We start from the raw sequence: 16,270 nt of genomic DNA on the forward strand, positions 1-16,270 counted from the left end.
CCATTTTCATCCCCCTATTTGAGACACTTGTCTCCTTGGTTTTCTCCCTGTGGTCATCGCAGTATTTTCATAAAGCTTTGGAAACTGAGTCATTGAGTCTTGTAATTTCTCTGGGATGCCTCATGGTCAGTTTGATCAATTGAATCCATGCCTATTACTACATCAGAGTCATTAATGCCTTGTCTCCAGCCATGCTCCCAGAAACCAAGGACTGTGCTCCATTTTCTTTGTTCCCCCAGTGCTTATTAAGATTCCTGGAACCAGGCAGACCATTAATAAATGTTTGTTGACTGACTGAATGACAATATTTTGGGTAAGAATTTAAATGCTTCTGAGTTTAAGATCTGCCTTTTCCTCGACTAGCTGGCACAAGTCTGGGGAAAAAATGTCCTTTAGTTTTTAAATAATCATAGGTTCGGGACACATGGCTACTTCAACTCAAAACTAAATCATTCAGACTATTGGCTTATTGGTTTGCACCACAACTAAATGTCACTGGAGCCTGAAGGGACAGAGCCAGGCAGAGAAGAGACGGAAATAGGATGGGATTTTAGACTGTTCAGAGCTCTCGGTACTCACCCCCACACATGCAGCACAAATGAAGTAAGGACAGCCCGTTTGCAGTGCGGTAATTTAAATTGACTTTGCTGAAGGCTTCATCAGAGCTGCAAAGAGATTTTACAGATGATCACATATTTAATCTTTCAGTATATTGTCTTTCATTTGGAAGATTATAGAAGGATAACCTATCACTATAACTGCAGAAAAGACTTTTTTTTTTCCTCCTCATTGTTACCTTTCTGCATATAGAAATCACCCCATGCCAGGCAAATGGTTAAACATTGGAGAAGATGATAGTAGCAGAGGTGAGTTATGCATATCTATCATCAGGTTTATTTCCCTGTTACACTGTCTCTATCTATTTCTTTTCTTTCATTCTTTCTTTCTTTCTTTTCTTTCTTTCTTTCTTTTTTTTTTTGTGGGGCAATGAGGGTTAAGTGACTCGCCCAGGGTCACACAGCTAGTAAGTGTCAAGTGTCTGAGGCCAGATTTGAACTCAGGTCCTCCTGAATCCAGGACCTGTGCTTTATCTCTGTGCCACCTAGCTGCTCCTGTCTCTATTTCTGTAACTCTCAATCTTTTTTTTTTTTTTTAACATCTTCCATTTACATTGTGCATATCTCTTATGTATATTTACAATCAGTCTCTCCAGTGGTCTGTTAGTTCCCTGAGGGCAGAGACATTGCTTTTGCCTTTCTTTCAATCTCCAGTGCCTAGCACCCTGCTGAGCACCAAATAAGCACTTAGGAAATATTCAAATTCATTAGTAAATTCTTTCTATTTTTTATTGAAATGTTTCAAGGGAGAGTAAGGTAAATAGTGAATATTAGAAAATGGGAACCAATTTTTCCTAAGACATAGAAATGATTGTACATGAGCATACAAGCCCACACATGCGCACACACAGGAGTCTAGAACTGTCATTTCTCCAGGGTAGGAAACTTCTTGGGAAGGAGATTCCCTTTACCAATGGCAATCTGAATCTACTCTGTAACTCAGAGTCTGAGAAAAATTCTTGGGTGACTGAGAAGTTAAATGATTTGCCCAAAGTCACACCACATATAGATGCTTGAACCTAAGGATTCCTGGGTCAGTGGTTGGCTGCTCTCTGCCCACTAGGCTTCTCTGCCTCTCATGCTGCCCATATTTAAGCATATATGTATGTGGATCTGTATGGACATGTAAATATTTATGCCTATATAGATATTATATGAGTCATTTACTAAGATGGCAGCAAAAGAATATAATTAAAAAAGATTATAAACCCTGTCTGAAATCCGTTATCTTTATACCCTCACTAGGTCAGGATTTATAAGGCTACATAGGCAGGGATTAATCTTGCTTAAGGACCATTGCTTTAGAGGTAGGAAGGATGGGAGAGGTCATCTAGTCTAACTCTGTCATGTCACAACCTGGTGACATTTTACAGATGAGTAAACTGAGGCAGACAATGGTTAATCGACTTGCCCAAGGTCACATAAGCAGTAATCAACCTCCCTGGGATCTGAACCCTGGTACTGAGGCTCCACATTCTGCAGCCTGCTGACAGAAGCACTCTGCCTTCCTGAAAGGGCTGAAGGAGAGAAGATGTATGGGAACAATTCTAATAATGAAACTTTTGCCAAAAACCCCAACCCAAACAACTCCTCCTCCCTCCTCCTGCCCCTGAGGGGGCCCTGGGGAAGCACGGGCAGCCTTTGAAATGGGGCCCAGAGCTCAAGGTCTCGACCTCTTGTGGTCAGGGCCATCCCTTGGCATTCCCCAGCAGCATCCATCAGACCTCTGGTCTCCCAAGCCAGGACTAGCCTGGCTCCTGCCTGTCTAAAAATCCCTCCCGCTTCAGGCAAGCCACAGAGTCTTTGGTCTCTAATGGGGTCTTCCACATCATTTGTAACATGTCACCCTTGGAAGGACGTCATCAAGTACCCTTGTAAAGAACCCTATAATGGCCAAAAAAGGAGAGACTCATCTTCTGTAAGGTCCCTTAAAAGGGCTCTCACACTCCTAGGAAATGGCGAAGAACCAGAGCAGGAGCTTGAATTGCCAACGTAAGGGGTGAAACGGACTGCAAGGTCCGTCGGCTAGAATGGGTGTCCTCGGCTCCCCTCTAGCCCAGCAATAATCATGCAAAGCTGGCATCCTTGGTGAACAGGATTTCTATATCTTTATCTAGATGGATGGACGGACGGATGGATGGATGGACAGACGGGCAGACAGACAGAGAGGCAGACAGACAGGCAGGCAGACAGACAGACAGAGAGGCAGGCAGACAGAGAGAGAGGCAGGCAGACAGACAGAGAGAGAGAGAGAGAGAGAGAGAGAGAGAGAGAGAGAGAGAGAGAGATGATAGATAGATAGATAGATAGATAGATAGATAGATAGATAGATAGATAGATAGATAGATAGATAGATAGATAGATAGATAGATGTAATGTTCCACCAGAGTCCTAAGATTGAGGGGGCTGGCTGGAAGCCAAGAAGCCTTGGGTTCCTGAACACTGAACAAACCCCTGAAACTATGAGTGGCCCCGGGCAACTTGAAAGAAGATGAGAAGCTGATGGATGACCTCAAGTTGGCTCTCCTGTCAATCCCTACAACAGTTAGGTCACGGTGCAAACAAACAACATTCTTTGGTAAATTAGGGAGGATCCTGCTTGGCTCCATCCTGTGCTGCCCCCTGAGTCCTCTGGGCAGGATGTGGAGAGCTGGGTGGGTTTATATGCAGAGGACGGGTCAGGCTGCCCTTGTCTGAATCCTTGTGTTGTGAGAACTTCCCACAGAGCCCCGCAGGGTCTTGTCCCTGGGGAGGAAGGCTGAGGAGCTGCTGGGAGACCCTTTGCTCATTCTTCTTTTCTGAAACCCTGGGAGTCTGTGTTGCCTCCTGTTCAGTCAGTCCTCATTAGGACTCTGAGGGGTATTAATTACAACCCGTCCCAGTCCTCTTTATAGGGGAAAAGCTGTGCCTGATCCTTTTAGGGTTACTGTGAAAAAGACAGGAGCTGTCTTAAGAGAATTCCCTGTACTTTGGAGGGAGGAAGCTCCCTTCTCTCCCCCACTTTCCCACGGAGGCTGAGAAGTCCCAGAAGGCTCTGGACGCCCGAAGGGGCTTCCCTCGAACTCCACAGAAGTCAGTCGCTGAGTTCTCTGACCGACCTGAGCAAGCAGAGAAGAGAGCCAGTGATGGCTCAAGAAAGCTGAGGCTGAGGCGCAAGCCCAGCCTCCCTCGCAAGAGAGTGGGGCCCAGGGGGCAGGGCTGGCCCGGGCCCTGGGGCTTCCAGCCTACTGCAGACTGTGCTCGGGCGTCAAGGAGGCCTGCACCCTCCCTCCCCATGAGAGCTGGCTTTCTTTTTCCTGCTTTTCTCCAGACCAAGGGTCTCTGCAGCTGTGGTGCTCAATGGTCGAGTTTGGGGGGGCTCTTGTCCATGCTGACCACCACCTTCTGCTCTGCCCCGGGCAGTCAATGCGCTTTTCTGGACTATGGGGCTCAGAAACAGGTGCCACATTCCAGGGGTGACCTGAGTAAGGCCAAGTACAGGGAGCAAATAGCAACTTTCAGGATCAGATGAGGTAATAATCGTGAAGTGCTTCGCACACAGTAGGTCTACATAAATGTTAGCTGCTTTCAACATCATGATGAAATCGTTGCTCACTAGAGTTAGCTGCTTACACACAGCAGAGTGGTGAGAATAGAAGATCCAGAGCCTTAATAGCTAAGAAACATTTCACCTCTTGAAGCCTCAGTTTCCCCATCTGAAACATGTAGATAATGACAGCAAATACCTGGCAGGGCAAGGTGCCCATCACAGAGGGAGGGGGAGTTTTTGTTTGTTTATTTTTAAACCTTAAGGGAGGATTCGATCTGAGTTATTAGAGTCTTGTGTGTGTGTGTGCGCGCGTGTGTGTGTGTGTGTGTGTGTGTGTGTGTGTGTGTGTGTGTTGGGGGGGGGGGGTGTTGTGAACCCAGGCACGAGCCTCTACTGTAGTCGCTATTAAAACCCACAGTGTTTTCCAGGCCTGTTGCTCTCCTCTGTTAAGATATTTCTGGCTCCTCATGACTCTCTTTTTCCACAAGTTAGCTCGACCTCCAGCCTCAGGCCATTTGCAAGTCTGATAAGCAAGGCATTTAATGCCTTCATCCAAATGATTTAGGAAAAAGGGAGTGCAGAGATTAATTTCCTGCTGGAGCTGCAAGAGAAAGAAGGGATACCCACACGTATTGGTTAAACCTGGAAGCATGCTCTCCCCGGGGGAGATGCCCAAAGGTACCAGAGGACTTCCTCTACCCCCAGTCTTGTCTTTTCCACCTTGTACATCAGAAGTTGGAGCTGAGCTTCCTTGCTGGTAGAGAATTTAGCAGTTTGAGGAAGCTTGGAAGCTTAATCTCCCTTCAGGGTGACTTGTGTTGCAAGCCCTGGCAGGCTAGGTCATCAGCATTCAGGGGGCCGTTGGACCCTTAAGGGATGAAGGGCACCCTAGAAGGGTTGAGGGGTATATTTCTAATACTATACTATAGGTCACCAGCCCCCACCATTATTCTTCCACCCATGATTGCAGATTTTTTTTTCCTTTTTTATCAAGGTCAGGGTTAAAGCCCAGGCTAGAGCTAGGTTTTCTCTGTATATCCAACAAGGCTCACATGTTTTAGACATCTCACTCCTCCATAATACCTCCCAAATTTGAGACATTCCCCATCAGTACACCATCCAAGAGTGTGTTGGTAAATGTTTTAACAACTGGGTCTTTGGAAACATAATTTAAAGCTTCAACTGAATTATTAATATCTTTCCCATTACTTTTTTTTTTTAAGTGAGGCAATTGGGGTTAAGTGACTTGCCCAGGGTCACACAGCTAGTAAGTGTTAAGTGTCTGAGGCCGGATTTGAACTCAGGTCCTCCTGACTCCAGGGCCGGTGCTCTATCCACTGTGCCACCTAGCTGCCCCTATTCCCATTACTTTTTTAAGTCTAGAAAATCAACAAAACAATAAGTGAATCTCTGATCAATAGCATTTGCTAATTTCTGAGGTGTCAATGGTAAGATTGAAAATCTGACCATCAACTTTCAAATCCCAGTTCAAGTTGGCTCGAGTATGTCCTTGATGCTACCTATGGCAAGACCAAGGGCCTCTTTGAACAGCCTTCATGTGAAACCTAATTGAAATGCTCTGATTGGTTAATTGATTAATTCAAGGGGAGATGATCAGGTCTTGTTTATACCTAGATCACACCTCTAATTGCTGGAGTCAATTCAGAAATGAGCTCATTGGAGAAAGGCATCAAAACCAAATGGAATGGGTTTTGACTTTATAGAACCCAACTCTCACACTGTCACATGGATTCCCTACCCTGCAACACCTCCCCCAATTTTCTAGTTATAAATTCTTGCATGGTAATTGATAATAATCACCAGCATTCATATCAACTTTAATGTGTGCAAAACTTTTTAGAAATATCATCTTATTTTATGCTAACTACAACCCTATGGGGTAAGTGCTATTATTATTCCCTTTTCATAGACGGGGATGCTGAGGCAGAGAGAAATCAAGTGGTTTACCCAGAGTCACATGGCTAGTCTAGTGTCATATTTAAACTCTAGGTCCATTATTTTATCCATTTCTCCACCTTCCTGCCCCTCCCAAAACAAACAAACAAACAAAACCAATCCAGCCACTGCCCTCAAACAGTGGCACTTCTATGGTTAGAAACAACAATTACAGAGAAGTAAATGCAAAGCATAGAACTCTGAATGAAAGGCCGGTCTTAACAGAAGTTCCAGGCAGCACAAGAGGAAAACCTTCGCCAAGACTAAAGGGTTGTAGGTGCCGGGGATGGTTCCCTAGAACTAGGGGTGGTGGTCAGGAATGGAAAGCTGAGGCAGCCTGTGAAGAGGAATAACAAGGATCCTGGTGCAGCCTCGAGCCCCAGGCGCCTCAGGCCCTTCTCAGTAGCCAATGGAAGGCAGATGATTCCATGATAGAGACAGGAGGAAGAGGAGGAGGGAGGTGAGCTCCCTCCCCCACAGCAGCCACACAGGCCTCCAGTCTCTGGTCCTGGGATTGTCCTGCTCACTGAGAGGGGAAGCACATTTGGGGTGCTTGCCATGCACAGGCTCAGCTCTTCCCTGATGCTCACTAGACCTAGGACTGAGGTCATTGCCCATTCTTCCTTTTAATAAACCCTCGAGCCCTAAATCCTGGATGACTACCAGATGGTGGTGGCTTTCTACTTCTGCTCCAGTGTGAATTTTAAGATCACAGGTTCAGTACCTTGAAAATTCCCCTTATTGCTACTTCTTATTGTTCAGAATCAGGTAGAGCGAGGAGTCCTCTAGTCTCCTTTATTATTTCCTCCACTTTTTGAAGAATAAAATAGTCATGAAGACGAGCCAAGAATGACTCAGCTGCTCTCCTTTTGACAGGTGAAGAGGGCCAGTAGATGTCACCTGGATTGTCAAAGTTAAACGGTAAAATACCGCCCTTCCAGGCCAGGTCTGGGATTTGTTTCCCAAAATGCCTTTTTCCTCCCTCTGGTCAAGTGATCTGTAGGATGTTGTCACTAATATCAAATCTTTTTCTCCTTCTACTGATCTTCACTGTGTTCCCCACAACCCCCCCCCCACACACACACAATAATTTGACTTTCCTGAATACAGATTTAATGTACAAAGATGTCCCCCAATGCTTCTATTTATTATCTTTGGAAAGGAGTTTTGTTCTGTAGCCATAGCTTAGACATGAGCCTACCTCATGAAACTAAAGGAAAGGAGCTCTTCTCCTTTCATTAGGATCTCTCTCTAGTTCAACCTCTCTGTTGTTTGTCCTTATGAACTTTCTTTACAGAGTCATAGGCTCCCCCCCCTCCCCCCCCCCCACCACGGGGCAATGAGGGTTAAGTGACTTGCCCGGGGTCACACAACTAGTACGTGTCAAGTATCTGAGGTGGGATCTGAACTCAGGTCCTCCTGAATCCAGGGCCGGTGCTTTATCTACTGCATCACCTAGCTGCTCCTGCCATAGGCTTTTCTAGCTGTCCCTTCTTTTGGATACCATCTCTGTCTTTTGTTGTACCTATGCTTTTCTACAGGCACTGTATTGCCAAATCCAAAACTCTACTGACAGTTTTTCTTTTTCCTTCCTTTGACAACCTTCTTCATTTGGTTTACAAGATTACCTACTGTCAGTTATGTTCTTACTATTGCCCGTGATGCCTTAAATTTTCATTTGCTTAGGAATGAAGCTATTAGAATTCTCATACTTTCCACCTTCTTTGCTTCCCTCAATAGCCCCTGCCTAGCTAGTGTTCATCTTATTCTTTTTTTTTTTTTTTGTAGGGCAACGAGGGTTAAGTGGCTTGCCCACGGTCACACAGCTAGTTAAGTGTCAAGTGTCTGAGGCTGGATTTGATCTCAGGTCCTCCTGAATCCAAGGCCAGTGCTTTATCCACTGTGCCACCTAGCTGCACCATGTTCATCTTATTCTGATGAGAAGTAAAGAATACTCACTGTACTTTAACATACATAATCCCTGACACTGACATAGTATTTTACATTTTTAACAACCATTAGCAGAACCATGCTGGTACCCAGTGAGGTTGTTGGTTTGGGCATTATTTTTCCCATGTAATGAGAGAAGATTGGAAGCATAGAAAGGTCAAGGAATTGAACGAGATACTGAAACTAGGAGGTGATGAAGCCAAGATTCCGACCCAGGTCTCTTGACTTGCAATTCTGATTTCCTTCTACTGGACCAGAACAGTCGTGTTTAAAAAGAAATCCTTGTTTTGTGCTCATTTTAATGGCATGAACATGACACAATGTAAAATGTACAATCGGATATAAGATAAAGAATTTAATTCATTTATACCTGAGGAGTATTTCCTACGGAGGTGACTCATACTCATATTTCTCATGATAACAGTTCCTTTATCCAACACAACGTGCCTTATTATCAGTTTTACAGCCATTCCACAGTGCAGTCTTTGTTTTCCCAAAGCGTACATGTTAGGAAGGAGTGCCCATTATTCTAGCTCACTTTTAACACACACAAATCTCCCTGTAGCTGAGGGGCTGTGATGGAGTTTATTTGAACTAGGTCAGAGTATGGATAGTTAAATTTTCATATGGACATTTACACCTATGAAGTCAGCAAATGCCACCAATCAGGGTGTGACTCCTTTAGTTGTAGACTGTCTAGACCTAAGAAAGGGATACAGCAAATGCTCAGGATGAAGATGAACTTAAAAGTGTGTCCGGTGGACTGTTTTTTTCCTCTCAGAGAACTGGCTGTTTAACATTTACTAGCATGCCACAGCTGTCCTGAAACAAAAAGCTGAGAGGGTGACAAGCACAGGACTATAGCACATCACACTCAGCAGCTGGACAAAGATGACACAAAGGGAGAATGGGGATTGTCAGAGGGGTTGTGCAGACTGGGATCCATAATGTACCTTTGGTGCAGCCAGTCTGACCGCTCTGCAAATCAACGTGGGATTATGGGAATCGAGGGACTAAAACGTTCATGAACATAGTTCCACAGGTTCCACTGTTATGGATCTCAGTTAAAGAAGGAAATGGTTTTTTAAAAAAGCCCCACATACACCAGAATATTTATATATTTATATTTGTAGAAGCAAAGAACCAGAAATAAAGTAGATGTCCTTCAGTTGGGGAATGTCTAGAGGAGAACTGATAAATCTGATGAATACCAAGATGGGAGGGAAGATGGGTGCACTCCTAAAAAGTGTTGTAGGAGCAAGCAGGATGATAGTGAATCTCATGATTTAAGAAAGATAAGAAAAGAACAACAACAAAACAATTGAAACTTTGAAATTGTAAGTGACCAAGTTTGTCTTCAAAAGTGAGATACCAAATGAGAAGGTGACTTGTTCCCCTTTTGCTAAAGTGAGTGACTCTTGGGAATGGAAAACTAAAGCAATGTCAGATTTTTTTGACGACAAGGTTAGTTTTGCTGCATTATTTTTCCCTTTTTAATATATTTTGTAATAAGGGATGGCTCTCTGCAAGAGAGAAGGGGATGGATACACTGAAGAATGTGGGTATTATAAAAAAAAAGACCTCTAAAACTTGCCTTAAATTTTTTAGAAAGGCAGGAAATATTTTCTTCCCACATATAGAAATGGTGACCTCAATTGGATTTTTAGTTACCATTAAAGAAACTGACAAAGAGACTTATGGGATGGAAGACCCAGAGGCACAATTCCAAGGAATGAGGCCGTGAGGTTCCCCTCTATTCTCTGCCCTGATTAAATCTCACCTGGCCCTTGGTGTTCACTTTGGGCCCCACATTTCATGAAGGATCCTGAGAAGCCAAAAGCATTCATGAGGGAGTGATCAGGATGCAGAAGGGAGTGGACTTAGGGGAGGCATAAAACTCACCTTGTTCTGTTTGGTCACAGAAAGGAGAACTAGAAGAAAAGTGTAGAAACTGCAAAGAGGAAAGGGTGGGTTCGATTTTTAAAAAATTAAGAATTAAATAGACCAATGGATTGATCAAGGAAAGATAGTTCCTAATAGACTCTCCCAGCAAGGAGCATGCTTCCCCTCAGTGGGGGTCTTCAAACAAAGGCAGGATGGCTGCTCATTGGTGGCACTCACTCTACAGAGGATTCTGGGCTAGAGGGTGTCTGAGGTTGCATCCCACTGTACAATTTTAAGATTCTCCTATTTGGGCACCTGACTAAACTTACTTTGCTATTAGAAGGGAAGAAATGAAAGGCCCTAAAAAGAGTTTTAAGATGAGGTTGTCATGAAGTGGAAAGATTGCTGAAAGGAAGCAAGCTCCGAGTATCTGAACAGCTAATGAAGGTTGGAGAAGATGTGCGATGAAATAAACTCCCTCCTTGTGGCAGAGAGCTGGAGTATCACTAAGGCAGAGCTTGGTCTCTGTGACCACACTTGGTCCCTGGAATGTTTTTGCTTAATTGTTTTTCTTTGGAAAGAAGGAGAATTCAGGCTGGGGGTGGGTGGGACATAACTGGTGTAAAGGTGAAAAGATAGCAATAAAGCAGATTTTAAAAATATTAGTGGGACATATCTATTACTTCTTGATGTTTTGAAAGGTGGGAAAAAAAGTCATTTAAAAAGATATTTGTTTTCTTTTCTGATTGTCAATTCACACTGTCAACTCTCCTGTTGAGGAGAACACTCCTGCCTGCTCCCTGCATGCTCTCCCCACACTTTCCCTACTTCTTACACATCTAATATCTCTTGATGCCAATGAAGTGAATCAGCAGGAGACTAGACCCTAACGATATTTAGCACTTCAGATTTGTCATGGTACATTTTTTTTGGCTTAACTTTAATAACTAGGATGGGATTTTTTAATGGAAGTTACTTTTGTGGTTATATTTAGATACTAATTTTCATTTTCCATTGGCTTCTAGTGAAATGTTTCTGTTTTGATATATGCAATTAAAATATTTCAAGATTTTAAAACACATCATTCCTAGGAGAGAAATTTAATTTTCTCTCTTTTTGCCTGTTCTAAAGTAACAGCGTGTGTCGAACTCACTGCCAATTGAACACCTCCCATGTATTCTAACATCCTAAGCCCAATTGACTTTCTAATTTCCCCTTACATTCATTGTCATCTGCCATACCATCCAGTACCTTAACGGATCCTAATGAGTTCATAGAGCTTGCCGGGGCATGGATGGAGTCCCTAATTAAAATGAAGCAGCTATTATGATTATATTGCTAATAATAAATTCTGGCAGAATATAGTGTGGGCCATTAAAAATGGTGGTCCTGCACCCAAAGGTTACTTTCTTTCTTGTAGCATAATGAACCTATTTTTTAAGACTTTACCTTTTCTCCAGAAGGATACCAAGTTTTGTGATCCAATTAAGCTTCTTTCTTATCACCCTCCCCCTTTCCAAACTGACATCTACTGTAACCCTAAATGGTTGCTTATTAAAATATAACACTTGAACATTCGGCAAAAACTGGCTGTGTCACACATAACTACCCCAAATAGTCAGAGAGACAGCTGAATTTTTTTTAATTTAATAACTATATATTTGGGATATTCAAAGGAAGATCAAGAAGATGGGAAGACAGTTCTGAAGTGGAGGGATGACAGAATTATAGTCTTAGGGTCCCACGTTTATAGATTTAGAGCCAGAAGAGATATTTGAAACCATCAATGCCCATTCCCTCATTTTACAGAGGAGGAAACTGAGGCACAGAGAAGCAAAGTGATTGGCCCAAGGTCCCTCAAGTCAAGATTCAAATCTACAACACGCTACTTCTCACGAGGTGACATAACTGGGGTCACCGAGCTAAGGAGTATCTGAGACCGAATTGATTCCTAGCTCAGTGGTCCATTCACTGAGCCACCTTTATGCCTCTGACCTGCTGCCCCAAGGAGCTATTCAGAATTCTCAGGGTATTTTTTAACATCTTCCTCCCTGTCCCTCTTAGTGCAGATATGATTTATTGGTGTAGAAAACTGCTATTCGATCAATCACACTAATGATGCACCTACTCTATGCCAGGCACTCTGCTAATCACTGGGGACAACAAAGAGAAGACAATCCCTTTTCTAAAGGATGTCACAGTCTAAAGGGGCAGGACTTGAACCCAGGCCTTGCTGGCTCTTCACAAACAAGCTCTATGTTGCATCTGTTGGGGAAGGTACTAGTGTTAAGGAGGACCTATAAAGACATCCTGCAAAGGGGGAGGCTGGGACTTGAAGGATTCCAGGAAATGGGAATGGCGAGGGCTTAGGCCTGGGAGTATCCTGTAAGAATGCCCTGAGCGGGGACCCGGAGCAGGAGACAAGGAGGCCAGTGTCACAGGATCATGGAGGCTATGAGAGTGTCAAGTGTAAGAACCTGGAAAGGCAGGAGGCATCCAACCTAGGAAGGGCTTTCAAAGTCTAACAGAAGAGTTTCTATTTACTCCTGGAGGTGATGGAAGGTCCTTAAGTTGTGTGTGTGTGTGTGTGTGTGTGTGTGTGTGTGTGTGTGCACGTACTCACACACATGTGTGAGAGAGACAAACAGACAAATAGACACCCCCCCACGCCGAGCAGCCAATGCACTAGTTCAGGTGTGAGGGGATGAAAACGGCACCAGAATCTGCCACTGTCTGAAGAGAGAAGGGGCTACACGGGAGAGGGGTTAGGAAAGTCAAATCAACAGAACTTGGCGACTAATTGGAATTTTCTGGTGAGAAAATGTCCTTTGTTAATGATGATCAGAAGTTGCTTGGAGACTTGAGACACTTGTATGGGGCACGTAGAAGTTGTGATCTAGCCAGAATCACAACATGACAATATTTGAACCCTAGATCTTCTTGACTCTGACTCCGACTTTCTGCCTCTTTCCTTTTATCTATCTATTTATCTATTTCTGAGGCAGCCTGGTGGTGCAGTGGATAAAGTGCCGGGTCTGGAGTCAGGAAGACCTGAGTTCAAATCCAGCCTCAGACCCTTCCTGGCTGTGTGACCCTGGACAAGTCACTTCACCCTGTTTGCCTCAGTTTCCTCATCTGTAAAATGATCTGGAGAAGGACATGGAAACCAAACTAGTATCCCTGCCAAGAAAACCCCCAATAGGATCATGAAGACTTGGACATGACTAACCACTGAACAACGACATCTCCCCACGTCTGTCCTCTATGTGCTGTTGTGCAGCAGCCAGGAATGAGTTGGGATTGGCTTTGTTGGACAGAATGTCACCTTAATGAGGCAAAAGCTGCACCCAGATATTGGCCCATCAGACGTGAAATGGATAGAGAATAGAGACCAGACCCATGATCTCATTCATTAAGGAAAGTCCTGGAGGCAGGTGCTCTCTCCAGCAAAGCAGATCATTCAGCACTTTCTTGGCAGACCATAATCTTAGAGATCTGAGGGCTGATGACTTCTCCCAAGGTCACATGGCCATTATGAGTCAGAAGCAGGACTTGAACCCAGGCCTTGCTGGCGCCCAGCTTGGCTCTCTAGCCATAATGTCACACTAATATTCACCAAGTAGATGGTCCGGGGCATCCCAGCACCAGTGTCAGCAGTATGAACATTATCTTAGTCTACAATGGATGTCATGTGAAGCAATTCTTTCCTAGGCCATAAATCAAGTCCATTTCTGGCTCTTATCAACTCTGTTGACAAAAGTCTTAAAAGTATTTTATCCACAGAGATTTTATTATCCAGATATGAGCACTGTATATATGTCAATGTGTCTGGGGGTTGCTTTTGAATAGATATAATGCTCCTGGGTCCTTGGTTGGTATGTTTCCTGAGAATAATAAAGGAAAATGGCTTCTAAGACAAGCCCAGGTTCTTTGCCGTGAGCCCAAGTAGGAATCACACATTTTTCAAAGGGAATGAGTCTCCGTGGCTGAACTTCCCCTCAGCTGGGCAGCCTGATTGTCCTTCTAGTTGAGTGTTTTGTTCTTTCCAGGATGCTGACCCTGTCCCAGATATATTTTTCTCCTGCTTCCATAGAATAAAATCAGCTTGAAGCCCTTAGTGGATATGACCTGCTCTCATGTTCTTGGCTGTCTGTGCTAGGCTTCCTGAAGGCCCATCCTTTCAAAGGTCAGCAACACCAAGGGCTTGTCAAAGCCTCCCTTTCCCTAATCACCAGAGGAGGCCAGAGTGGCCAATTTGCTGCCACCATTGGGGAAGTCCGATCATACTTCTTATGGCTGACGTGGCTCAAGGGAGCTGAACCATCCCAGAATGGGTTATTCGGTCCAGGTGTCGGGGGCTTTCCTTGGCTTTCATGCTCCCCACTCCTTTATATCTCTAACAAGAAAGAGGGAATGGGAGAGTAGGGAAGGGGAAGGGAGGAGGAAAAATTCCCAACTCGTACGTGTTGACTGTGTGAACCTGAACAAATCAACCAAGGTGTCGGGGGTCTGGACAATTCTTTAAGATTATAAATTGCAGGCGAGTTGATCATCTGTGTGGGAAGAGGGCTTTACCCATAGGTGATGAGGTAAAATCACAGAGCCAAATGTGCCTAACTAGAGCTGCAGTGCTGCATGCAGTGACCCGAGGTCGGGCAGGGCCAGGAGCTTTGCCAGACAGGCAGACGAGGATGGGTCTTGATCCACAAGGCTGGAGGAGATACCCACAGAATGAGATCAGAGCCTCTGGTGTCCAAGTGGCCTTGCCTCACAGAGAGCCTCAGAGGCTCCAGCTGGATGATGCAGGAAAGGCACTCTGCAAAATGTGAAGTACTTTGCCATTGATCACTAGGTCTCAGGAGCCATCAGCCTTTAAGGCCAGGAGAGGTGGTGCAATGCATCGGCCAGTCAGCTCTTCTCGGGACGGGAAGTGTCCTGCCTACAGCACCCACGTGCGTCACCACCCCTCGGAGCATTTGTCCAAGACTAAGGCTACTGGTGAGTTACCGATGTGCCCTGGTGGAGGGAGTTTCAATCATGAGAGTCCCCTCTAGGGTGACACCCCTCAGCCTGGTGAACAATGACCTTTTAGAGTGCCGGCTGCCTTACCTGAAAACATGCTTCAGTTCAGTCATCTCTTTTTCTTTGATGTGCAAGTCATCCTCCAATCTCTCCGTTATAATGATGTAGGATTCACTGACTTTTTTCTTCCACTCATCTAGTAAAGGAAAACAAATGGGACTGATTTGCAGTTGTGTTTTGCACGAAGCAGCCACAGTTCATAACACACTAGTAATCAAAGCCTTGCCTTCCATTCTCAGTTCTACAATACTGAGTTTAGATGACTGATTTTGAATTTTAAATGCAGATGTTTATATTTAAAATGCAATCATATCGAATGGGGATAATTAAGGCCTCATTTTATTTTGGATAATGTATTTACACAGAAGAATCGATTTTACTTATTTCATTTGATTTTATTGCATTTTAATTATAGCAATCTCTGGTCTTAGAACTGAATTTGAGATTTTTAAATACTAAATACTTAAGAATTAATTTTGTTAAATCCCTAGATTCAGCAGTATTCTAACCTGATTTCGATTACATTATATCAAGGTAATAAAGCATACATCTCCTATTTTTCCCAAAGAAAAATTTTTGTTTGTTTGTTTCTGGGCTGACCTTTCAGAAAGCAATATTATGCATTGACCTCATTATCCTGATACACAACATCTTAACCTTGCCCCAAGATGGAAAATCATGTGCCTGAGCCCTCCTGCCTCTGACTCTGGTCAGCACAAATTCCATTAGAAGAAATTTGGTTAATTACCAGTGCAAGTTTGGGTGGGTCTGGATTTATAATTCCCCATCTGTCGGCTCTTTCGCTGGGTCTCAGTGAAGGGCTCCCCGTTATGTGCTGTCTGGCTCGAGTGTGGTGACGGTTGTGTCGAGACTCAGGCTGATAGCTTGGCTAAAAATAAACCAGCAGCCAAATGGAATGTCATGTCACAATGACAAAAGAATGAAACCATGTGTGCCTTCAAGTGGAAAGTAATAAAGGTAACTAATCAGTTTGCTTAAAAATGAGCATCAAAAAAATAAACTGCACCAAATTTAATGGGGTTATTTGACTCCATCAATTGATTGTCTACCCATACTCACAGATTATGTACTTTATCTTCTTGTTTCTAAGCCTCTCCAAAAACAGTCACTAAGATAGTGCATCTTCACTCCCATTTTCTCTCCTTTCCCATCAAAAGGGCCAAAGGAAGAGCACCAGAGCGGTAGATCGATCACACAGTTCGGTCCTGGTCCAGTGGGCCTGAAGTGGGCA

The 16,270-nt window shown here is 44.1% G+C and overlaps 1 protein-coding gene across 1 annotated transcript in view; it reads right to left on the reverse strand.

Annotated features, from left to right (window-relative positions):
- LOC122726597 (serine/threonine-protein kinase TNNI3K-like) overlaps positions 1-15,866 on the reverse strand; it is a 329,911-nt gene extending 314,045 nt beyond the window's left edge. The window contains 3 exon segments of the mRNA XM_043964423.1: positions 580-665; positions 15,046-15,154; positions 15,767-15,866. Of these exon segments, the coding sequence (XP_043820358.1) occupies positions 580-665; positions 15,046-15,154; positions 15,767-15,806 (235 nt within the window). The 5' untranslated portion in view covers positions 15,807-15,866.
- Between the last annotated feature and the right edge of the window lie 404 nt (positions 15,867-16,270).

This window comes from Dromiciops gliroides, chromosome 4 (assembly GCF_019393635.1).
Source record: "Dromiciops gliroides isolate mDroGli1 chromosome 4, mDroGli1.pri, whole genome shotgun sequence".
In the NCBI taxonomy this organism is placed as follows: Eukaryota; Metazoa; Chordata; class Mammalia; order Microbiotheria; family Microbiotheriidae; genus Dromiciops; species Dromiciops gliroides.